The sequence below is a fragment of the Ascaphus truei genome, chromosome 22, assembly GCF_040206685.1.
Source record: "Ascaphus truei isolate aAscTru1 chromosome 22, aAscTru1.hap1, whole genome shotgun sequence".
In the NCBI taxonomy this organism is placed as follows: Eukaryota; Metazoa; Chordata; class Amphibia; order Anura; family Ascaphidae; genus Ascaphus; species Ascaphus truei.
Genome location: NC_134504.1, coordinates 10639901 through 10666336, shown reverse-complemented (window position 1 = coordinate 10666336; position 26436 = coordinate 10639901). Strand labels below are relative to the sequence as shown.

Genomic DNA, 26436 nt, shown 5'->3' with positions numbered 1-26436 from the left:
ATGCAGCAGTTTTATACCTTAAAACAGTGTCTTTATCGGAGCTGCCCATTGGCCGGCAGACATCACGCTTCCCTGGGCACCCGATATGGCCGCTTATTTCCACAGAAGAAGTGCTGTGCTTTTCTAAAATGGTGGCCAGAAGGGTTTAAGACCCCGAAAAGTTGCACCCCCCCCCCTCACGTCATTATGTTTTCTGATTTTCTTTACAAGTGTTGGATCTTTTTTCATTTGACTTATTTGAGAAAGATATATTCTCACCTAATGAGATTAGAGGGGTGCCATGATAAAATGGATGAGAAGTAAAAAAGGTGACACGGTGTGTTCTCATTTGCATGTCATTACCCAGAATCCCTGGCTGCAGTGGAAGCGGTGTGTGCCAAGAGATAATGGGGAAAGGCAGGGCTGCAAAGCTGTCTCCGACGTGTGAATGTGCTCACACGTGGGTTTTTTAGTGTTTGCCGCCCTCTGGGAGTCACGGGGATGACACAGGAAGTAATAATGTTGCCGGCGCCCCGGGGCTCGGGTGGGACGCACGACGCGAGCCCACCTTGCAGCTGTTTCTTGCGGCGGAATTCCATGATGCTGTCGCTGTGCTGAGAAAGCTTGTCCTCGTCTCTGGGCTCCGCCCCCTGCTCCCCAATCGCCGCCTTCAACATCTGTCCAGCGAGAGAATGAGATGAACCCACGTGTGCGCATGCGCATGTAGCTCTACATATCCCGATCCATCGGAAACATGCTGTTTTATGGATGAACTAGCTGAGAGACCCGGTGTTGCCCGTGAGTTAAATTTCCCGCTAGGAAAGGTGGAGGGGGGATGGGGAGGGGGGAGAGGGGGGGAAAAGGGAAGGGGGGAGAGAGGGGGGAAAGGGAAGGGGGAGAGGGGGGGGAAAGGGAAGGGGGGAGAGGGGGGAGAGGGGGGGGTAAAAGGGGGGGAGGAGAGGGGGGGGGAAGGGGGGGAGAGGGGGAGGGGGGGGAGAGGGGGAGAGGGCGGGAGAGGGGGGACAGTGGACAGGAGGGGGGGGGGGGGACAGTGGACAGGAGGGGAGGGGGGGGGACAGTGGACAGGAGGGGGGACAGTGGACGGGAGGGGGGGACAGTGGACGGGGGGGGACAGTGGACAGGAGGGGGGGGGGGACAGTGGACAGGAGGGGGGGGATGGGGGGGACAGTGGACAGGAGGGGGGGGGACAGTGGACAGGAGGGGGGGGACAGTGGACAGGAGGGGGGGACAGTGGACAGGAGGGAGGGGACAGTGGACAGGAGGGGGGGACAGTGGACAGGAGGGGGGGGACAGTGGACAGGAGGGGGGGGGACAGTGGACAGGAGGGGGGGAGACAGTGGACCAGGAGGGGGGGAGACAGTGGACAGGAGGGGGGGAGACAGTGGACAGGAGGGGGGGGGGAGACAGTGGACAGGAGGGGGGGGGGGGAGACAGTGGACAGGAGGGGGGGGGAGACAGTGGACAGGAGGGGGGGGACAGTGGACAGGAGGGGGGGTGACAGTGGACAGGAGGGGGGAGACTATAACCAGTAGAGATGGGCAGAACAGTACAAATCCGTTTTGCGGATATTTTAGGCCAAATCCGCCCATTTTTTTAAAAAATAAGTTTGAAGCAGGGGGTCGAATCGCGTTGATTTCAGTTCCGGGGATCCCCTGCTACCCGGAATACTTATCTCCGTAGGGGGGCGCCGGTATATCTCTGCTGTTTAAATGTCCCGGTCACGTGGATCAATAGGAAGTCGTCACCGAGACATTTAAACTGCAGAGAGGTACCGGCAGCACCTACGGGGAAGTAAGGGGGCTTCAGAGCCGATTTGCGCTCTGGGGATCCCCCGCTTCAAACTGGTTAAGAAAAAATAAATAAAATACATTTTGGCGACAGGTTTAAGCCACCATTATGGATTTGACTTTTTGGGACTGATCCGTGGATATCCGCGGGCCAAAAGGAACCAGGCGATCCGAGCCGGATCCAAACCCGCCAATAAAAGGTTGCCCAAACCCCCCCCCCCCCCCAAAAAAACAGGCGTATAAGGACCACAAGAGTATTGTATTGTCATTTTGGATACATTTAAAGACTCACAAATGATTATACTTCACTGTTTCGCAAGCATTGAGAACACATGCACCAAATATAGTTACAAGTGAGTTTCAGTGTGAACAATTGCACGGCCAGTAGCAGGATCAGACCGTCCAGGGCCCCTAGTGAGCTACATTTGGCTCTCAGGCCTCCAGTTCAAGAGCCCTGTGCTATACCCACCAACTGTACCCATCCCTGTGCTATACCCACCAACTGTACCCATCCCTGTGCTATACCCACCAACTGTACCCATCCCTGTGCTATACCCGCCAACTGTACCCATCCCTGTGCTATACCCTCCAACTGTACCCATCCCTGTGCTATACCCACCAACTGTACCCATCCCTGTGCTATACCCACCAACTGTACCCATCCCTGTGCTATACCCTCCAACTGTACCCATCCCTGTGCTATACCCTCCAACTGTACCCATCCCTGTGCTATACCCTCCAACTGTACCCATCCCTGTGCGAGGATCTTACACACAATGCCTCATCCTGCAAGCGAGCTCCTATTCGTTAAAGCTTTGAACCTTCGACACAGCAGCAGGAGGGGAAAGTTGTTAACAATTACAGTATGTAAGAAAATTACTGACTTGAATATCAACGTTATTCCTTGAGATTTATACAAAAACAGGCGTTGTAGTACATGTCATTGCCAAACTTATTGCCTGCGCACACACGCACACGGCCATTTTAATGGGGGAGCTGCAGCACTTTTTTTTAGGCAGAAACACCTTACAGAATTTATGAAACGATTAATAATGGAATGCAAAAACTCTTATATCTGTCTCTTTTTTTAAAGCTGAATTATTTATTGTTGTTTAGATGTGTATCTACCTTACTTGGAAGATCCTGGGGGAAGCCTTCATCCGGCAGTGGACTGACAAGGGATGAAGATGATGAATGAACACATACAAACCATCATCTCTAGCTCTGGGTCAATCCAATGCTGGCCTCCCCGGCTACTGAAGTTGCAAGCCCCTTCTCCATGTTGTGCCAACAAATGTTCTACTTCCTTCATATTTAGGGGCTGAGGCCTTACTTGCCATTCCAGCCTCAACGGTGTGTTGGCAAATACTTTTCCTACATTAACCAAGCTTTCAAACCGTGGCTGAACCTACCAGCAGAAGGGACACCATACATCTTGAACACACGGCTACACAAATATTTTACTGCCATTTATCGGGGAAGTGTTCTTGTACAGCAGGGATGTCCAACTCCAGTCCTCAAGGGTCACCAACAGGTCAGGTTTTAAGGATATCCCTGCTGCAGCCCAGGTGGCTCAGAATTACTGAGCCACTAATTGCCACCAGTGATGAAGCTGGGATATCCTTAAAACCTGGCCTGTTGGTGGCTCTTGGAGCTGGTTACACCTGCTGTAGAGAGTAAACGGAAGGAATGAGGTGCGGTCTGTACCCGCTTGGATGTGAGCACCCTACTTTGGTTTGGACAGATGTTGTATGGTCAGTAATGCACCGCTGCCCCTTTGACGCTGCATTTACCCCAGACACACCACCCGACCCTGGCAGACTCACATGGTCCAGCTCGGCCAGCCGGCGGGAGAGTTTCTCGGACATCTCCTGCAGCTCCTGCTCGGACACCTTGTTCCTCGCCCTCCGAAGTGACAAAGGCTCCTCTGTGAGGGATTCTTGGAGTGTGTCAGATCTCCGGGAGCTGACGAAGAGAGGAAGAAGGCCCGTTGATAAAGGGGCTAGTGATGTCTTCACCCTAGAGGTGGCTGCATGAAGGCCAGGAAACAAAAAACATGCTACGGATGCCCCTGGAGTGTAGTCGCAAAACGCGACAAATGTAGCATAAACCAATATTCTAAGACACGTACTCTAGTAAGGAGCCTTCTGAGCCCACTGTGGGATATTCTTCATCCGGTAGCCGCAGAGTTACGGAGTCTGGCACTGTGGTGTCCTCTCCCTCGCTGCCCGATGCCCACTCATCATTCCCTCCGAGCGTGCTCCGAAGAGTCATGTACCGAACGTCGGGCAAAGTGCGGAAGGCGACTTTCTTATGGCCAGCGGACAAGGTCTACGGAAATAAAAAAATTATATTCAATTTCTCTTAAAACAAAATTCAAAAACTTAAAACACATGCTGTACGGTGGTATTTTTGGTTTTGATAATCCGGGTGGATATACACTAAAAAAAAAAAGTTAACTTTTTACACCTTATACCTGGACTGAACTCTGTTGTATTAATGTTAAAACGCAGGATTTATTTAAAAACAAAATGAGGCTGGGAAAGGACACGGGGGATTTTGTCATTCAGTGATATATATAGATAATATATTTTTTTTAAAAAAGGTACAAAGTGAAAAACAAATTAAAATAAGAAAATCACTCTGCAGATTCCCCGTAAGAAACCACGAATGATTGACCCCGTGTGAAGGGTCTTGCGCAAGCCCGTACCTCAGCTGTAACGGGGATACCACGCGGCTCTTCCCGCAGGCTCGCGCGCGCCGGAGATGTTAATCTTCTGCGTTCAAGGTTTTCTTCAAGAGTGGAATCTAAAGGGGGTAACAAAAATAAAAAATAAACAGAATGATGTAGTCTCTGGAGAGCCTGCTGACCGCAGAATATTGCAATAGCAACAATGGTTACCAACTGGAACAGTCCAACGCCCTGCGAAAATCGCTTGCATATGCACTTACCCCCACACCCTGCTACGGTCTTTAAGTTCTCCATACATAATATCATTTAGATTGTTAGCTCTTGAGGGGAAGGGACTCTCTTTTCCTAAAGTTTACTTTTTTGTTGGAAGTGCTTATTCACGTTGGTGTCTCCTATTATTTTGCTATGTGTATTGCTGCTGTGAAGCGCTACGTACACGAATGGCGCTATAGAAAGATATACGTACATCGCTTACACACAGATGCTATCCTGATGAACACAATTTACGGACAATCGGAGGTTTGTGCGCCAACCGTCACGTGCTTGAAACCCCGTGCCGTGGATTTTAAATATACCGATGCTAGAGTATGCGGCAGGACGTAGGAAACAGAAGTATCTCCGCCTTCCAAACGGGGGAGATGAAGTATCCCCAATTGTATGCACACTAAACGCCTATAGAATTGTAGATACCCAATGAAAAGCAAACCCCAGATAAGGGCTGGTCACACAGAAGTGTAGCACTGAGCCCATGGAAGGAAGGGAATTTGTGATAATCTCACAAATGTTTGGGGTGTGCGACAGCCCCCCCCCTTTTTTTTTTCCCTCTACATCCAAGTTACTGGTCAGTAGATACTAGTTTCTAGCCAGAGACCGCCTCCTCATATTGTGTCACTTTAGGGTCTGTGCCACATGCAGATCTAGCCCTGTTCACCAATTGCCACTGTTACCCGACACAGAATGAGGCCTTTTGGCCTAGGATTAACTGGTGATCATCTTTCACTTAGTTAATCTGCATGTTCTGCAGCAAGTGACAAACTACTGGCTCTCAATCAGAGAAACGTATCACCGTGTGCCATCGTCCCAGGTGCGTCACTGCAGCTGGTACAGTCATGTGCTGTTGCTCACCGACGGGAACGCCTTTCATTCATGTCACCCCCATTATTTTATTCTGTTAAGTCCCAATAAGATTGTTTTTATCTTCCAAATCATTCAAACGTCCGTTTCAGGGTTTTTTTTTTTTTTTACTTTTCATATTTGTATTAAGGCCCCCTGGCCCCACCCTTATCTGGGGTTTACTCGTCAATGGATATTTACAATTCTATAGGTGTTTAGCGTGCATACAATTGGGGGATACTTCATCTCTCCCTCGTCTGGAAGGTTGAGATACTTGTTTCCTATGTTGTTCGCCCCCACCCCTTATTCCACTGGGACTGTGCGTGTAGACAGTAGGACCGGCCAGATAAGTCCAATACAATAACACAACATTATTCGATGACAAAGTTTTAGTAGCCGTGTTGTTGCTGAATAAGTGTAGAGTAATTGCAGGTGGTTATCACTTTTAATAGGATTAATGGGCATGTTTTTCTTAGCCAACAGACGTACGGCGTTTTCAGAACCACGCAGGTCTCTTCTTCATGTACACAAAGATCTGGGAGGTTTCAAAAAAGCTCTATATACAATGGTAATTTTTTTTTAAAAATATGTTGGTCTATTAAAAGATCAAATATATCTATATATCTAAAATATGTTCTGTAAGAATAAGGCTCTCCTGCTGAAATCCCTCTCCTGGCTTCCTATTAAATCCTGTATCACACACAAATCTCCTCCTCACTTTAAAGCTTTACACTCCTCAGCCCCTCCTTACATCTCAGCCCTAATGTCTCGCTATGCACCATCCCGACTCTTGCGTTCTGCTCAAAGATGTCTTCTCTCTACCCCCTTTTGCATCCAAAGGCCTGTTCCTCCTAAAAACCTCTCTCTCTCTGCCTCAAAAGCTCCTTCCCCTCAATATCAGATTAGCATTCTCTCTCTCCATCTTTAAGACCTATCTTAAAACCCTCCTCAAACAAAGCATACGAGTAGCTCAGTGGCTGATGCTAAACACTTCATACATAAAGCTTGGCCCCTTGCAGACGCACTTACCACCAGCCTCCTACTGTCTCTGTACGTTCTTCCTACTAACCAATTAGATTGTAAGCTCTTCGGGGCAGGGATTCCTTTTCCTAATCTTACTTGTATGTCTGAAGCACTTCGTCCCACTACGAGTTATTTTATATTATTATGTCACGTGTATTACTGCTGTGACGCGCTATGTACATTAATAGCTCTATATAGACATATACATACATAAAAAAAAGGTAACATTTCTGAGAATATCCCTCCTTCCAATAAGACAATAATAGGTCCATCGAAAAGCAACATAATTGAGAACACAAAAGAAGTCACTGTATAAGACTGTATGATATAGCCTATAGTGTCTCCCCACTTCTGGATGAACCTCCCTCCCCCAGTGATCTCCCAGGTACGGCGGTTGCTGACGCTCTTCTCCACGTCGCTCCAACACATTTTCTGATCATTTGATCTCTCCAAAAAAATAATATAAAAGTGCGCCTGGTGCTGAATACATTTGTTTTCTTACTAAGAAGTCAGTGCTTAAGTCCCACAGGAATAGGGGAAAGTTATCTCCTGGTGTCTGCTGCTTCTCATTACTGGAGGGGACTCCTGAGTCTCCTCAATTAGTTAAAGTATCTATGAAAAAAAACAGGAGCGCAGAGACAGATTGGTTTATCCAATATCTTTCACAACGACATCTCCACCTCTGTTGCTGGGGTTGCCTAACTCAATCCCTTTGTGGATATTTGGTTCCCCGGGTTGCATTTATGGTGTTCCAAGAAACGCTTAGAGTCGCCATGTGTCGCCAACCCGCTCTCAAGGATTTCGTTTATGTTCTAGAAAGGTGTCTTTAATGTGCTTTTTGTCCTACCTACACATTGCCTTCTGCATGGGCACTCCAATACATACACAATAAAATAACTATTTGAATATTTTACGTGGCAAGTCTCACCCGTAACACAAATGCTTTTTGTATGGAAGTACAAACATGTAATGCAGCTTGTTTACCAACATTTGAAAACAACTCATAAGGTTTATAGTTAAGACAGGGAATTGGCGTGTTAACAGTTTTCTTCTTTGAAGACTGTTAGTGCTAATATATATATATTTTAAATTATTATTCCTTTTGAATAGGAGTTTAGGATTTGGGGGTGGGGGGTGTAAAACATTTTCTTTAAAAAAAAGAAAAATAAAGTATGTCTTAAAATTCTTCTGCGTCTCTAAAATTATTTTGAAATCGTGTTTTTTGTATTGCCCAATGGTCCAGCCAATTATATCAATCCTGTGGTGATTTGCAGTAGACAGAAAGTCCTCTCTCAAATTGCTGCTGTATTGAAGGATTTTGGAACGAGTCCTTCATTATACTGTACTTCGGGAAAGCTTTTCTTAACCCCTCCAGGTTGTTCAACGAACTGGATTTCCCGTGTGCTATTCCCACGCAACCTCTGAAATCGGCCACATGAGATGTTTCGAATCCACTTCTCATAGCGACTGCTTTTGGCATCAAGGAAGCAATTCCAAACAAGGCTTCCTAAAGTATTATATACGTATGTCGTCGTCCCCCTCGCCCCCCAACAGCTCAGATGGAGGATAGCCCAGCTTCAGCACATGTGTTGCAGTCAAAGACTGAGCTACCTGTGCTGAAGCTCAGATATCCTCAAAACTTGACCTGTTTTGGGGGGGGGGGGGGGGAGAGGAGAGCAGGGCTTTAGGACTGGGAGTTGAGAAGCACTGGGCCAAATGATTTCATATCCCCAAATGAATACAATATAAAACAATAAATCTCTTCCCACCCTCAATGTTGCTCATGGATGTATTCTGCCACACACCCAAATCTTCCCAATGGCCCATGTAGAGAAATTCTGTACCCATTGCAGCACCACACGACTGGGAGGTAACATTCTCACTCAAAGAAAATAGTTTTTATTCAAAATGAATTCCATTCACTTTATGATCAAGTCTGTTTTTCTGGTAATAAACCATAAATAGCCAAATAATACCCAACCGCCTTAATGCCTATGGTGTGGGCAACGCAGGTAGGTTTTCAATGCCAGGACATAGCATGGAGCTCAGGTGCAAGTAGGTTCCCGCTTACTAGTTGCATCTCGCTTACTAGTTGCAGTAGGTGAATGGGGTCTCAAATAAGACTTTCGTTGACAAACCCGTCTGCTTCAAAAAGTAGTCCATGCATTCCGAGCGGTTACTCGTAACGGAAACAATAACCGACATTGGACGGCCTGTTGGTAAATGTGCGATCACCATTAAGGCAACCCAGGGGGGAATTATCATAGGGGTTGAATTAGTCCGAGGTGGAGATTGCTGTACCGAGCGGTGTCATTGTGAAACATATTGGATAAACAGATTAAAGACTTTGGCGCCAATGGGACTAAAAACTTAGACGCAGATTTAGCTGCATTCATTTAAGATTTATCTTATTATTTTTTTACACAAAAAGCTATTAAAGCAAACTTTTTTCATTTTTTTTTTTTTAAGGGAACCTTGTTTTTTTTTTTTTAAAACATAAGTTCTTTAATGCACTAGATTTTTTACATATGTATATTTATATTTTCTATAGTGTTCACTGATTGCCGTTTTAATTTTAAATATAATATCCATTTCCTACAGAAATAGGATATACATACCTTTTTTACATTCAATGGGGATATCGCATTTTACGGTGATACATTCACCTTCATTCCATTTTTGACATTTACTTATTGCTCCTAGTGTCATCGGATACAATTTAATGCTCTATGAACCCCGTGTTCTCTCTCAGACAATTTAATGTCACTCGACATTGCCAACGCTCACTCCTGACAACGCAGACCAATCTCTGCGAAACGCGTCGAGTCTGAGCTGCAGAACGGAGTGTGATTAAGTCCAGCCGAGAGGCTTTCCGTAGTGACATCACCAGGCGCAGCGGAGGCAGCATCAGACACCTTGGAGAGACCCCAGCACTTACAAGGAAGGAATTTTTACTTCAATAAAACATACTACACTATATGGTGCTTCTGTTTCTGCACTTCTGATTTTTTCCATAGATCTATGCGCAACATGGAAGACAGTCTAGCAACCGCAGTACCTGAAAAATCCTTGGGGAGGCTTCTTTCAGTAGTGGATCGACAAGGGCTGAAGATGATGTATATCATCTACAGGTCTCTGAGTGATGTCAAACAGGGCTTATTTAGTCAATTAAACCCCGTTTGACTTCACGACCTGAGAGCACCTGGCTTTTCTTCAATGCATAGTGGCGGATCTCCCATTAGGCCCAGGCCTAAGGCGGCATGCGCCATTGGCACTTGCCAGCATGCGCTAATCGTGTCACGTTACCATGGCAACAGGACAGTGCGGCGCTCGAAGAGATTGGGGGGGGGGGGGAGCACCATGTAAATCCGCCACTGTCTATGAATATCGCCTTCCTAGCCCCGTGCACATTCACCTACGTTAGCGGGGAAGCCGTGACTCTTGACAATTCCAGAGACAATATTTGGACAGGCGAGGGTGACGGAGTCAAAGAGATTTTGCTACCTTGGCTGGGACCTGCAGGAAGGTTCTTTACAGCGGTTGACCATGAAGGGTCAGGACCATTTGCACGTTCTGACGCAGTATGGTCCTTGGCCCTCACTGGAGTGGTAGGAGATGACCAGTCTGTGCTTATGGAAGGAACAGGCCTGGTCTCCTTAGGCTGGTATGGACGTTGCAGAGGGATGGCGGACGGAGTTTCCTCCTGGAGCTGCCTTGTGGTGGAGAATCCGTTAGCAACAAGAGGTCCTGGAAATGTAGAAGGGACACAGAGCAGAGCGGACGGAGTTTGTACGTGTGTATATGATTGTGTGCAAACTCCCAGTTAGACCCGATACTACTCAAAACCTGCAAAGGGCACATAATCGTGAACACACACACATAGCACGTGTGTTGTGTTACCGGTGGCATGCTATTTAACAATAGTCCTATTGAACACCATGGTTAAGGAGAACACAATGGTGCATTAATGGTGGTAAAACCAACGCCATCTCTACATTTATTCACAACAGCATGATTGTTGTAAGACCGATCAAGGCACAAAGATGCTTATTAAAGAGCAGAAACTGCAGTACAGACTTGATAACTTTTGTTGCAAGTCGGTTTCAGGCCGATTCTCTACATCAGGGCAGGGCAACTCCAGTCCTCAAGGGTCACCAACACATCATGTCATGGAACAAGAACTAAATTTCTGTTTCACCCCTCCCACCCCTTTACTTGCAGTTCTGCCTGTCAGTTTCTCATTCCCAGTTGCATGTGTTTTGCCCTGTGCACACACACAGTGCCCGTGTGATAGACACAGTGTTATTTTCCCCTGTCCCAGCAGCTTGCTGTATTAGAGATGCAACATTATTGCTACATGTTGTAGCTCCCCCAGACATTTCTGTGAGTTGCTATAGCAACCCCAGCCTCTCTCTCAAATGAGCTAGTCTGCTTTCTCCCCCTCTGCTCTGCCCACAGATGGTCTGTCCCCATGCTATCTTGTTACCCAGCATACATTGGGACTTCCTTTCCACCATCACCTCCAGATGAGTGAGTACCCTGCTGTAACTGCTGTAGTGGTAGGATTACCCTTTTCACCTGCCCTTAACTACCAAGCACCCACAGAGAGACATTATCCAAACACCAACATCTCTTCACAAGTGCCTGTCTTTTATGCTGCTTTCCCCAAATAAAGTAAAGAAAAGATACACAACTTGTTGTGCTTTGAAAAGAGGGCCGAGTTGAAACTATCTGGGCTAATCATCTTACACATGACCCTGGCCTCCAGAATACATCAGGATATCCCAGCTCCAGCACAGGTGGCTCAATGGAAGCTGGGATATCCCGAAACCCTGATCTGTTGGCGGCCCTTGAGGCCTGGAGTTGCCCGACCCTGCTCTACATGCGAAACTGAAAGCGTGTAGGTTGTGCAGGCTAGTGTTTGCTCGACACAACTGCATGCGTACGAAACGCTCAGTGCGAGAGCGCAGCAGTGCTCAATGGGCTTGGGGCATCAGGCGGTAAGTAACATCCCAAAGTGACAACACCAATCCTTTTACCCTCGTTCTGTCTTCCAAGTTTCTTTTCACATTAACAGTTCCTTCCTATTTTCTCGGTCTACTCTGCTCCAGTATACACTGTCCCTTTTCCTCCTCCACCACCACCCCCTCAGGTTATCGTGTCTCGTTCTCAAAATGAGAGAGGAAGTCGTTCAGAAAAAATTAAATACACACTGCTTAGCAAACATGGGCCACATTGTATAGCAGCTCTGATGAGTAGGGTGATTTCTGTTGGCAGTATACTCCGGGAGAAGTGTGGGTTTGTTTGTGGGTTACAATACCTGGTAATTGACCAAGATAAGCGAGATAAATTGAAGTTACACCCAAGCGATTGGGGATCCTACAAGCCCTCAGCAGAGAACGTCTACGGAGCAGACCAGGGTGTCCCTGAAAGGTGGTGTGCAATGGACACTTACGAAAAACTCATGTTGGGTCACGCAACGGGATGAGCAATAAAACCTCCGACAGCTTTGAAGGTGACAAACGTCAACATGTCTGGTTGGAAGGACGGATTTCCTCACATCATTATTTGTTTTGAGAGCCCATGTTTACTCACTTTCGTTGGGCGTTTCCTCTTTGAGCCTGGAAGCACCAGGGGCCGATTCAGACAATTTACGATCGGCTAATACTTCCGGCCGCGGTGTGACCGACGTCTCCCCTTTCTGAAAAAGCCTGGATTGTTTCAAATCGGAACCTGCGACGGTAAATAAAGAAGCGTTAAAGGTCAACGACTTTCAAATTAACAAAAATAATAAATTTAATAATAAAAAAATAATAAATAAAAAAAGAAAGGGGAATGGTTGGAGGTCCAAACTAAAACTTCCTTGTGTTCCTGCTTCGAAGGTAAAAAAAAAAGAAAGCACAACAATGTCCCCTTACTCCTGTTTGAAATGGTAGGTGAAGAGGACAGGTTTGTGCAGTTCCAGGAGTAGGAGAAGCCAGGTGAATCAGTATCGCGATGCGCTTCTGTGTCGAACACAACCAACCCCTGAACTTGTGAAGGACACAGCCTTAAAAAAGGCAGAAATCCAGGCTTCTTGACCAACACAGATTTTATTTCTCTGGCCACCTTTTAAAACCAGTTAGTCCCACTTTTAAGCTACATTCATGATATCTGCAAATTAGAGACCGAGCCCCCCCACAAAAACAATGGACTCGCGACCGACCGAGCCCCCAAACTGGGTTATGCGTAGAAAACAAAAAGTGCATAAGAACATAAGCTCCTTATCAAAATCAGCCGACACACATACAGATCCAGTTTGTAGTTATATAGCCTGACCATGTACGCAGCACTTCGCAAAGATGTTATACGAGACCTAGGGGGTTATGCTTTGTTGGGCGAAGCAGACGGTCAGGCAGTTTAAGCCGATCGCCATCAACTTCAATGGGGAATTTCGGCTACAAATGGCCGTTTCGGACCACATGGAATGAGGCCTATCAGAACCTCGGCAGATTGGAGCCCGTGCCATCAGGTTCCCCGCCATCTAGCCGGTGTATTGGGAGAGACACAGGAGGATTCAGTGCGTGCACGCGTCTCCACGTCCTCAACGCGTTTCGCGTGCTCACACGCTCTCCTTCAGGATTAGGAGGTATACCAACGCCCACCTCTTATTGTAAAGGTGTGCGCCGTCTCTCCCAGTCGGATCAGCTCCGCGGTGGATTCGGATCCGTCCACTTCCCAGGACGGAACGAAGAGATCGGATGATGGCTGGGAAGATCTGCAAAGAGAGGACCCCCATCCCATAAATACCTCCAATAATCGCAGCAGTGCAAGGTTGAACTTTGCCCCCATATACGCAAAAAATATACAGAGTCTTATCGTGTTAGCAGTCTATCAGCATGTGTAGGGTCTGTGTGTATCTTTATCCATGTACATAATTTATCATTTCCCCTTTGTTTGCCTGTGAGAGGTGCATCTATAGTGTTGCATTGCCAGCACGGTTTATATTCTGTATTTTTCATAGTGCTTGTATATTTTCGTGCCAAGAACAGGTTAGTTGCACAAAAATTCAGCAAGACCTATATAGATTTCATTGGTAGACATAAAATGTATTGTAATGCAGTTCTGATTGGCTGTAAGATGAAGTAGTTAGTATAAATAGAGAAGTCGCACCCTTGGTTGGTATACGTCCTACTTCCAAGGGAGTGTGCGATACCGCGAAACGCATCGACGTGGCACGGGACATGGAGATAAATCCACGCTCTGAACCTGGTTGCTCTGTGTCCCAATCCTGAGGGAGCATGTGATCACGCGAAACGCGTCAAGGACGTGGAGACGAGTGCACGCTCTGAATAGACTGGCCGGCCAACGAAAGCATCTCTACCAGAACTGGGGCTGTGCGTAGCGGGAAAGCAGTCTCTCTAAGTGAGCTTTTCTCCTTTTTGTGTGTGTGGAATACATTTCTTTTAAAAAAGAGAGATATGTCTCTTCCTCGACATTTGGCTAAAATCAGTACATACAGAAGGTCAATATGTATAAAACCTAGTGGGGGGCTGCAGCTCTCGGCACCCCACGTTCCAGCCCCCATGTGCGCTGGCGTTGTGTAACCGACATTGTTAACCCCTCCTTCGCCCTGCAATGCGTTGCTGGCCCCACTAGGGTGAAACGCTACAAAATATATGGCCTGTGACTCCACGGACCCCCACCCCAAAACTGCAGGGTCCTCCATGTAACGGTGGCATCCCTCAGCGCAACATTCAGACATATTCCAATATCCAGCTGGGACCTCTGGGTCTGGAAGGGGTCAAGTGATATTAGGGCGGTTAGCGGGGATCCCGTTAGCCGCGGGTGGCCAACTAGTCATCAAGGGCCACCAAGAGGTCAGGTTTTCAGGATATGCCTGCTTCAGCACAGGTGGCTTCAGTCTTTGATTGCACCACTTGTGCTGAAGCAGGGATATCATGAAAACATAACCTGCTGGTGGCCCGAGGTTTTAAAGGGACGCAAGTGAGTAGTCCTACTCAGTAACACTTTAGAACAGCGGCATGATCATTTTCTGAAGGCAATTGTTGAATAAGAAAACTCTGCATTAAAATTGTCAAGCTTTCACGAGTAGTAAAATAGGATTGAACAGTACCCTGCGGATGGCGCTGGTCTCAGGGTGGGTAATACATCCTTTTCACCCCCTGTAATCTCCGCGTGCTGCACTCTCTGATGGAAATCCATCACATGGTCCAGATCATCTAAAAAATACAAAAAAGAAAAAAAAAAAGTAAAGGCCGGCGATGAGAACACCACACACACCACACACACACCACACACACACCACACACACACCACACACACACCACACACACACCACACACACACCACACACACCACACACACCACACACACCACACACACCACACACACCACACACACCACACACACCACACACACCACACACACCACACACACCACACACACCACACACACCACACACACACACACACTAACTAAACTCGCCTCCATTCTGAGAAGATGCTTCGCTGATTTGTTCCGTCAGATATTCCAGCAAACCGTCAAATATTTCTAACAGGTTTCCAATGGATTCACCGTCCCCTCTGACAACGTTCTCTCCTAAAAACCAGGAGGCAGTGGGGGGGTCATTACCACCAAGAACAGGATGTAGGGAGCAGAAGTGTGTGTTGCATTATTTTATCACCGGTTACCCTTTGCTTCAATCCCTGTTTGGGTTTTTTGTAAGGAAAGATTGACAGAACCCCAAGCAAAAAACTAACTTTAAAAAAAAGCAGCAAACCGTGAACTTTTTTTTTTTTTAAATAAATCAGTTCTGTAGTATTAGATAATACATACAGGCATACCCCGGTGTAAGGACGCTCACTTTAAGTACACTCGCAAGTCAGGACATATTTTCAATAGCCCCTATACCCCTGTGTCCGTACGCTCGCTTCACGAGTACAGACACTTATTCTGCCCTACAGACCGCCGTAGTAACGACGCACTGATTCCCCTCGCCCAATAGGCAAACGGCAGCTCGCGCATGCGCCTGTCAGCACGTCCTGAACAGCAATACCGGCTCCCTACCTGTACCGAAGCTGTGCGCAAGCGGGGAGACTATAGAGCCTGTTACACATGCGTTATTTACATCAGTTCTGCACGTATATGATGATTGCCGTACAGTACATGCATCGATAAGTGGGGAAAGGTAGTGCTTCACTTTAAGTACATTTTCGCTTTATATACATGCTCCGGTCCCATTGCGGACGTTAATGCGGGGTATGCCTGTGTTACATAGTTACATACATGCTCCGGTCCCATTGCGTACGCTAATGCGGGGTGTGCCTGTGTTACATAGTTACATACATGCTCCGGTCCCATTGCGTACGCTAATGCGGGGTGTGCCTGTGTTACATAGTTACATACATGCTCCGGTCCCATTGCGTACGCTAATGCGGGGTGTGCCTGTGTTACATAGTTACATACATGCTCCGGTCCCATTGCGTACGCTAATGCGGGGTATGCCTGTACTACATAAAAAATAAAAAAAAAGATAGATTAGATTATTCAACGCTTAATGCCATTTTTTATGTTAAATATACTGAGCATCCTGTGATTTCTATAGCAGGCTTTATCCCACCTCCCCAGCAGCGCAAGGTCTTTGTAAAACTTTCCTGGTTGTCCTAATTTGTTACCAATATTCCCAGCAGTTTCAGCTGCAAACTGTAACAATAGATAATGTTACCTTAGTGATATAAGGATACATTGTAGTTGCTGAGTTACACTGACTGAAGCAGCCATTATGTTGGGCGCACAATCAGGGTTTTCACAGATTTATAACAGGAGCGCCAAACGATTGCCAGCTTGGGTAAGAATTATACATTGTCACACGCTTTACATATACAAATAAGAAATAAAAGAAGGGGGGGGGGAAGACATAGTATTTATTGCTGCTTTAAATAGAAACAGACATTGAAAGCGGATCAGAACCACTTGGGCTTGACCCATTTTCTATGCGCGTTGAAACTCCAAATCCCATTAGATTCTCTGCTCTCCTTTATGTTCAAGACGTCCTCGTGTCTATTCCAAGCAGCCAGGAATTCCATAGCTGGATCAGCCTCTACTACAGGCCTGCACCACTCCAGTCCTCGAGGGCCGCAAAAAAAGGCCAGGTTTTCAGGATATCCCTACTTCAGCACAGCTGGCGCAATTAGTGGCTCAGTATGACTGTGCCACGAATTGAGCCAGCTGTGCTGAAGTAGGGATATCCTGAAAACCTGGCCTGTTTGCGGCCTTCGAGGACTGGAGTTGTGCAGGCCTGCTCTACTACCTTTGCTGGGGGGTAGTTCCGTGAATCCACCACCAAATAACAAAAATGTGGCAAAACCAAAAAAAAACACAGGGCCCCTTCTTACCAATATACCAGCAGCATTTCTAAACTACCATCTACATTTCTGGTTGGATTTCTAGAGTATACTGTGGGATGGCCGAATAAGAGCAATACAATAACCCAACATTATTCGATGACAAAGTTTTGGCAGCCGTGGTGTTGCTGAAAAAGTGTAGATTCGTTGCAGGTGGTGATAACGTTTAATGGATTTGCGGGAATGTATTTCTTAGATAAACAGGCGTGCGGCGTTTTCAGAACCACGCAGGTCTCTTCATGTACAGAAAGATCTGGGAGGTTTCACAATGCTCTTTATACAACGTTATCTTTAAAAAAGGAATTATTCCAGTCCATTAAAAGATGTAATATATCTAAATGATAAGCATACAGTACTTTATTTCCCTGGGGGACGTGAAAAAAAACAAAAATGTTCTAGAAGAACAAAAAATATTGTCATGATAAATTGGATGTCTTCAAATCCTTGAGAACATATATCCCTCCGTCCGATGGGACAATCTGTTCATCAAAAGGCAACATCATATGGAATGAATGATTGTGTATTAATTTTCAGAGACGGTACGCTATAGACAGTTTTCAGCTCCCGTCTCCCCACTGCTGGATGAAGTCTTCCCAATGATTTCCCAGGTAGTGCGGTTACAGCCTCTCTTCTCCACGTTGTGCCAGCACATTTGCGGAGAGAAGAAGAAGAGAGAAGAAGAAGAGAGATCTACATCTCTCTATATATCACACATGGAGAAGAGGTTTGCAACAGCAGTACCAGGAAGATCATGGTGGAGGCTTCATCCAGCAGTGGGGTCGACAAGAGTTGGAGAGAGGGCGAGAACGACACATTTTACTTAATGTAACTTCTGCTCTCCTCATTGTACCTCGCTGCGGCATACGTTGGCACTTTATAAAGAACCGTCGGCGTTGGTTGGTTTACCTGTTATATGAGACAGGCTGACTTGTAAATAATCCAGTGCCAGAGAGTCTATAACCGATTGGACGTTGTGCGTGTCGTCTTCTTGATTTCGCGCCTCAGCAATAAAATCTGGGGCAAAAGAGACACGCGTGATTAAAAACGCACTGTCCCATGTCTACCAAGAATTGCCGTGTCCAAGGACACCTTACATCCCACGGAAGTCTTCTGTCGCTGCAAGGTGCCTTATGAGATAGTACCACGTAGTAAATATGACCCTTTTGCGTTGTTGGGTCTCAACCACCACCTGCTTACGACTCACCCGTGTTGGCGGTGTAGGGTTGAAGCCGCACTGCCCCTTACCTGGCACTTTCTCTCCCAAAATGGCTTCGTAGAGACTGACGAAGATCCGAGCGTCACAATCGGTCACGTCTCGAACTTGCCGGTTGACGTGGCATTTACCGAGCAGGTTGTTGGCGACACTAACCCACCCTGTAGGGAGTAAAAGAAGAAAAAAATCAAAACCACGTCACCTGATTGATTGGGGGTGGCGGGGGGGGGAGGTGAGAGTGCAAACGATGATGTTCAATGGAAATTGGTCAACTGGTTCTCATTAAAAAATATGGGACAAGCTGAACTGGAGATCTATGTGCTTCAAAGTTACAGGGGCCGGCCCAGTCATGGAGAAGTGTTGCAAGATTTGATAATATATACAAATTTTATTTCTTTTAAGGGACAGCCTTGAAAGACAAAATGATAGTGTACCGAGCTATAAAGCCACACGGGTCTCTGCTCCACAGCTGGATTCACAGCTGTAGGGAGATGCACCTAAACATTTGACATTTTAGGAGCCATGAAAAGAGATAGGACATTGGAGAGGGGGGGATATTTCCTCAACTGGGGGAGAATTGGCGCTTTATCAAAACAAAAAAAGTGCCAGAGAATACGAGGGAGCGTTTTGAGAAGTTATGATTGTTTATGTTTTGGGAGAGAGTACAACTTACTGTGGATAAAGTTTTAAAAATATACTTATACTTCACATTTTTTTAAATCAATCAAATCTAGTTTTATTCGAACAAACATATTGTCACAAGCTTAGTATGGTCTGATGTGGAACGGGATCTTTAAAATGAGCAGTCCATGCAATATCCTACATGGTTTTTCTTTTAAATAAATTAGTTCTGTAGTGTTAGATAATACTTTGTTCCTTTTTTATTTTTAAATTCAATTCTTAATGCCATTTTTAGTGAGTTTAATATACTGAGCATCCTGTGATTTCTATAGCAGGCTTTAGCCCACCTCCCCAGCAGTGCAAGATCTTTGTAACACTTTATCACAACCAGGAATGTGTTGTATTGTATTGTATGTCTTTATTTATATAGCGCCATTAATGTACATAGCGTGTCACAGCAGTAATACACGTGGTAATCAAATAAATAACAGATAATATAAATAACAGATCATGGGAATAAGTGCTTTAGACATAAAAGTAACATTAAGGAAGAGGAGTCCCTGCCCCGAGGAGCTTACAGTGTTGCCAATGTTCACAGCAGTTTGAGCTGCAAACTGTAACAATAGATAATGTTACCTTAGTAATATAAGGATACATTTTAGCTGCTGAGTTACACTGACTGAAGGAATGATTTGAAACTTAAAGGCGGCCATTTAGTGAACCCTGGGAAGCAGGATCTTTGCTGGTCCATCACAGAGGAACCAATCGATCAGCTTAGGTAATTGGTTGTCAATAAAAAAAAAGGTAATCAAAGGCTGCGTATAAAAAAAAAAAAAAAAAAAAAAGAAAATTATATATATATATATATATATATATATATATACTGTATACAGTATATATTTTTGGAAAGTGCCGCTTGGATTGCAACTTTAAAGTCAATCTAAATTTTATTCTAACGAACATATTATGGTCACAAGTTTGGTCCTTTATATTTAATGTGGGACGGGATATTTAATGGACAGAAACTGCAGTGAATAATTAGTTAAAGCTGAAATCTTTGCAAATTTAACAACATAACAGCCATGAATATATAAACAGGGGCCCTTACCTATATATGTATATAAGTGACATTAACACACTGTTCATTACAAACCCTGATCTCTAATATTTTAAAAAAAGCAGCAACCTCCGCTCCCCGGGAGTTTAACTTTTATATTGTACCTATCATTGTATTTATATATAGCTACAGTTTACAAAGCGCTTTACAAGATAACACACACACACACACACACACACACACACACACAATGGGTTTAAAAGCAACAATATAACACAAAGGAAGACCCTGCCCCGGAGAGCTTACAATCTAAGTCGGGGTGGGCAACTCCAGTCCTCAAAGGCCCCCGACAGGTCAGGTTTTCAGGATATCCCAGCTGCAGCACAGGTGGCTCAGTCAACGACAGCACCACCTATGCTGAAGCAGGGGTATCCTGAAAACCTGACCTGTCGGGGGCCCTTGAGGACTGGAGTTGCACAGCCCCGACTTAGTTCCTCTGTCACTGTGGAATACGGTAGCTTACAAGCAAGTATACGACAGCTACTGTATGACGGTGCCGTAAACCCAGCAATGTATTAGAGGTCAAATTAATTTAATAGCTACAACACCCGTATGTCTAGGTCTTTATTTATATAGCGCGTCACAGCAGTAATACACGTGACAATCATATCAATAACAAAAACACGTAATACATAAAAGGGAAGACGACAAAAGTAACATTTGGAAAAAGGAGTCCCTGCTCCAAAGATCTTACAGCCCAATTGGTATATACTAATTTATAGATGAAAGGGAAGTACAGCAGTGATAACTTCCCTACAGCACACCCACCATTTACTGAACCAGTCATCAAGCGGCTGTGATCAGCTGAAGGTTCTGAGCTTTGACCAATGGGAGAGGCCGCTCTCCAGGGCTCCCACACACGGCAGGAATAGGTGCAACGGGTTTTAATTGGTACAGGACCAAAATAAGCACTGTACCTGCTAAATATGTACATGATAAACTCCCAAACACTACTCCAAAGACTAGCAATCATTTTCCAACGGGAAATAGAAACATTTAACCCTTTCCATGATCACACCATATGTGTATGTGTGTAATCAAAGTACTGTCAAATATATTTGCATTTGGCAAACTGTTTTAAATTTCTCCATATATAAAACTCATGTGCATTGAATCCTATGGAGCAGATAGATATTTTATCCCCTAAAACTTAATTAAAATCATAGATTTGCTGAAAAGTGACATCAAAGCATACTTATTTTTTTAAAGGGACTGCAAGCTAACCCCTTTGGTGCTGTGCTGAGTTCTCTGGCAGCAATGCGGTTAAGATCTAGATATACTGCCTCACAGCATGAGAACCAGCACCAAAGTGGCACCCATTTGTTATTGGTAACCAAGACAAACCGACACCAAACTGGCTGTAAGAGAGACGTAGGGTCCCACTGCCAGCTCCACACACCGTATTTCATATCCAGACCAGGAGACGCAAAACACGGACGCCATCTGATCCTGCAACTCAGATCCAACACCAAACAGAGGAAACTATCCTTAGAATTTAAACTTTTCACTGATCCCCTTTAAATGAAGGGACCAACTGGTCCTTGCACGTCCTGTAGAGGCAAATATTGACATCAGCCTAACGAAATACTCCAAATAAATGTAACATGTGAGATAGAGAGATAGAGATATAGATATATATCTATTATTTTTTTCACCCATTCAATGGCACACCGGTAACCTTTGTGCTTTTTGTGCTACCAAAGTGTTGTGTAAACATGACGATGTACTAATATTAAGTACCATGTCTTGGTACTGAGCTAGTAGTGCCATCTCTATATTTACATTAGCAATCACACAGTATGTATATTCACATTAACAATACAAATAAACTGTATAGAACTATTACATTATCACGTACATACAATACTATACATGTACATTCACAATAATATACACACACCTTATATTACATATATCTACACACATTGTAAAGCGCTGCATAAATGTATATTTACACACACACCACTAACATTCAGGGAACACACACACACACACACACACACACACACACACACAGCTCAGTGGTAAGTGCACTGACTAAAACCACTAAACTACACAAGGAACATAAACACTGAATAGTATACATCATAATAACAACATCACATAACACCTCCAGCAGGAATTAACCCCCCCAGTAGCACTGACCCCCAGTAGCACTGACCCCCAGTAGCACTGACCCCCAGTAGCACTGACCCCCAGTAGCACTGACCTTTATCCTCTGACCCCATCCTGCTCCTGGGAGGAAGGCAGCTCTCCCCCCCCCTCCTCACTCACTATTACTACTAAAATGCGTATTATACAGGAACCAGACAGTGTTGTTGCGGATACACAGGGATCTTCCTGGGGATCCCACCTGGCTCAAGGCATTTAAACCGCCTGCGCATGCTGATTGGTCAGCGAAGGGCTGTCGGTTGCTTCCGGATATGACGTCAGCACCCTCTAAAAAAAAATACAAAATATTTATTTATTAGACCTCTGTATATGACGTGTATCGTGTTTGTGTGTCGGTGTGTTCGGGCTTTACGGTGTATTCCGCTTTCCTTGCGGTCGGATGAGCGGCTGCGTCACAAACGGTCGTTATGGGGAAGAAAGGGGAAAAAGACCCGCCGCATCACTACCTGGCTACAGGGGCGTGTCCCTCCGCCGCCGCCGGCGCCGCAGGACGGGATGTAGTGCCGGCCCATTACGTCATTCGTGGTCCAGGCCCAAAGGCGGCAAATTAGGGCAAGGGGGCGGGGTCGGAAATGACGTCAGGCCGTTTGTGCTCATCATAAATATAAATATATATTATAGACAGTATATATAATCAGGATTACATAACACAAAACTGGTGTGAAATATATATGCTGTATTTTAATCATCTGTAAAAACATACTGAGATATACAGTGTGATAATATAATACCATCATTATTATTCATATTCTTTATGCTTGTATATGTACATAAATAAGGATTACATAAGAATACAAAACAATGATGTGAAATATATATATATATATATATATATATATATATATATATATATTATCAACTGTAAAAACATACAATATCTTCATAAAATATGGTATATGTAAACATAAGAAAAATAAAATATATGTAAAGGTTAGGTTTACATACAGTATGTACTGTATAATCAAAAACAAATAATAACGTTCTGTGGCTAACGAAATGCTTTTATTTGTGCGAGCTTTCGAGGTACCCTGATCTCTTCTTCCGGCGGTGTTACAAGAGATCAGTTTATCTGGAAAGCTCGCACAAATAAAGGCATTTAGTTAGCCACAGATCGGTATCATCTATTCGTTTTTGATTATTAAGCTCGGCTAACACGATATAGATACTTCTACAGCTATATATATATATATATACAATACAGAAAAAAAGAATATATATATATATATATGCAAATATACAGTTCAGCATTACAATAGTAACATGAGTACAGAACATCAGCATAAGGTGATACCTTTTTTTTATTTGGACTAACAATGGATATTATAGGAAAAGCTCTCTCTGTCTCTCTGTCTCTCTGTCTCTCTGTCTCTCTGTCTCTCTGTCTCTCTGTCTCTCTGTCTCTCTGTCTCTCTGTCTCTCTGTCTCTCTGTCTCTCTGTCTCTCTGTCTCTCTGTCTCTCTGTCTCTCTGTCTCATATCTCTCAATCAAATCAGCTTTATTGGCATGACAAAAGAACATTTCAGTATTGCCAAAGCGTGAATAATAGGGGGTGGGGGACAATAGTGACACTAATACTAGGGGGTAGGGTATAATGATTGCACGGTATATGGGTAACAGTTTCACACAGGGATGTGGGGGTCTCTCTCTGTCTCTTTTCACACAGGTGTAAAAAAAACAAGATAACAGTCTAATAAGGCAGCTGAGGTAGAGAAGGGACAGAGAATGGTGAATAAACACACAGGGCATTAAATGAATGAAAGGGACAGTGAGAAATGGACCACACACCCATAGCAGTGTTCATAGGGGGGGGGGGGGGGTAGTTGTAAAATAAACAGAGGCAGGGAGAAGCATTACAAATAATGTAGTGTCTCCCTTCTTCATGGTGTGTTATTGTGTGTCTGTGCAGTGTCTCTCTTCTTCATGGTGTGTTATTGTGTGTCTGTGCAGTGTCTCCCTTCTTCATGGTGTGTTATTGTGTGTCTGTGCAGTGTCTCCCTTCTTCGTGGTGTGTTATTGTGTGTCTGTGCAGTGTCTCCCTTCTTCATGGTGTGTTATTGTGTGTCTGTGCAGTGTCTCTCTTCTTCATGGTGTGTTATTGTGTGTCTGTGCAGTGTCTCCCTTCTTCATGGTGTGTTATTGTGTGTCTGTGCAGTGACTCCCTTCTTCATGGTGTGTTATTGTGTGTCTGTGCAGTGTCTCCCTTCTTCATGGTGTGTTATTGTGTGTCTGTGCAGTGTCTCCCTTCTTCATGGTGTGTTATTGTGTGTCTGTGCAGTGACTCCCTTCTTCGTGGTGTGTTATTGTGTGTCTGTGCAGTGTCTCCCTTCTTCGTGGTGTGTTATTGTGTGTCTGTGCAGTGTCTCCCTTCTTCATGGTGTGTTATTGTGTGTCTGTGCAGTGTCTCTCTTCTTCATGGTGTGTTATTGTGTGTCTGTGCAGTGTCTCCCTTCTTCATGGTGTGTTATTGTGTGTCTGTGCAGTGACTCCCTTCTTCATGGTGTGTTATTGTGTGTCTGTGCAGTGTCTCCCTTCTTCATGGTGTGTTATTGTGTGTCTGTGCAGTGTCTCCCTTCTTCATGGTGTGTTATTGTGTGTCTGTGCAGTGTCTCCCTTCTTCGTGGTGTGTTATTGTGTGTCTGTGCAGTGTCTCCCTTCTTCATGGTGTGTTATTGTGTGTCTGTGCAGTGTCTCTCTTCTTCATGGTGTGTTATTGTGTGTCTGTGCAGTGTCTCCCTTCTTCATGGTGTGTTATTGTGTGTCTGTGCAGTGACTCCCTTCTTCATGGTGTGTTATTGTGTGTCTGTGCAGTGTCTCCCTTCTTCATGGTGTGTTATTGTGTGTCTGTGCAGTGTCTCCCTTCTTCATGGTGTGTTATTGTGGCGGCAAAATGTAGCAGCGTCGACTCGCGCAGCGCCGCGGGCACTTGAAGAGCTACCATAGGCAATCAGGTAAGAGTACGCAAGCGCACGTACGTAGGGACGCCGCCACCGTGAGCTCGGCCTAAGGCAGCAAGGTTGTATGTAGCCACTGGTACAGCAGTGGCCAACTCCAGTCCTCAAGGGTCACCAACAGGTCACATTTTCAGGATATCCCTGCTTCAGCACAGGTATATATATATGTATAGATATCTATTAAATAAAATGGTCTTTTAGTTTAACATTTTGGCCAAAGTGTTGTAAGCCCCTGAGCCACTACACGGCAGACCACATCTCAAGGGTCCCTAACACTAATATAAATTCTTAATAACCTGTGCATTGCCAGGAAGAATGATTTATAATAAATCTGTCAAAATTAGTTGCATAGTTCTAAGTCTGATTGAAGCTTTTATTAACCTGTACATTACCAGGAAAAGCACTCTGTATTAGATTTGTCACAACCATACTGCAAGCAAGCAAGTTCCCCTGAGAGTGGGAGATGCTATGGAGTGAGCTTTTAACCACTTAAACTAAAAGAGCATTTTATTTAATAGATATCTATACATATATATTTAGGCACTGTACCGTGTATAAGTTTCACTGGATGTGCACTGAGCTCTGTCTGTGTTTCATGTTCTGTCTCTGGTTTTAAATATATATCGCCATGCTCAGTAGCAGTCCTCTGTGACACTTATATGCTTATATATATGTTGTGGTTATTTGGGGGGTTCAATATGAGCTTGCAGGTGTCCTGTATGTTTTACAATTCTTGTTCAGCTGGTCTTAGCTGATTGGAGGGTGGCACTTCCTATCTTGTTGAAGCTCACCCCCTCCCTCCGATCTGTTTTCCGGCGTGGGGAAGACATCTTTACAGAATTGTAAATAGATCTTAAACCCCGCAACCCAGAAACCAATGCTTCTGTAACCACAAGGGTGCCTTAATTATCCTCCTCCTCGAGCTATTACATGGCGCACGCAGGCCCCGGATGGCAGAAACTCATATAACGTTGTCTAGCATCAGAGGTTGCCATGGTAATGTTTACACTGCACTGGGCTTTGCGGAGAGCTCCATTTTAACCTCCCAGACACTTAATATTTAAACGCTTCTATCTCCTGAGCTAAGCATGAGATTTTTTTACAATAAAATCCGCTTTTGACAGGGTAGGAAGAGATCAGCATAGATTGCTGCTTAAACTTAACAGCACTAGGTCAGAAGGCACAATTTAAATGTATGTATTTGTATCAAGATGATTCATGTCAATATTAGGTGTTTGAGTGTCTTTTTTTAACGATATATAGTTATTTGTATAAAGGGAGTTACATAATGTTATAAAGGGGTGTATCACATTCTGAGTTTATATAAAGGTTTTACACATT

General features: G+C 44.8%; 1 protein-coding gene across 1 annotated transcript in view; it reads right to left on the bottom strand.

Moving 5' to 3' along the window:
* CEP95 (centrosomal protein 95) overlaps positions 1-22557 on the bottom strand; it is a 29837-nt gene extending 7280 nt beyond the window's left edge. Inside the window, exons 1-13 of the mRNA XM_075579703.1 lie at positions 22182-22557; positions 18267-18395; positions 17928-18035; positions 15103-15216; positions 14732-14837; positions 13260-13372; positions 12211-12348; positions 10120-10362; positions 4498-4595; positions 3919-4118; positions 3614-3752; positions 422-656; positions 26-123 (exon numbers count right to left, since the gene is read on the bottom strand). Coding sequence (XP_075435818.1) covers positions 26-123; positions 422-656; positions 3614-3752; positions 3919-4118; positions 4498-4595; positions 10120-10362; positions 12211-12348; positions 13260-13372; positions 14732-14837; positions 15103-15216; positions 17928-18035; positions 18267-18395; positions 22182-22200 — 1740 coding nt within the window. The 5' untranslated portion in view covers positions 22201-22557. The remainder of the gene's footprint in view (positions 1-25; positions 124-421; positions 657-3613; positions 3753-3918; positions 4119-4497; positions 4596-10119; positions 10363-12210; positions 12349-13259; positions 13373-14731; positions 14838-15102; positions 15217-17927; positions 18036-18266; positions 18396-22181) is intronic.
* Between the last annotated feature and the right edge of the window lie 3879 nt (positions 22558-26436).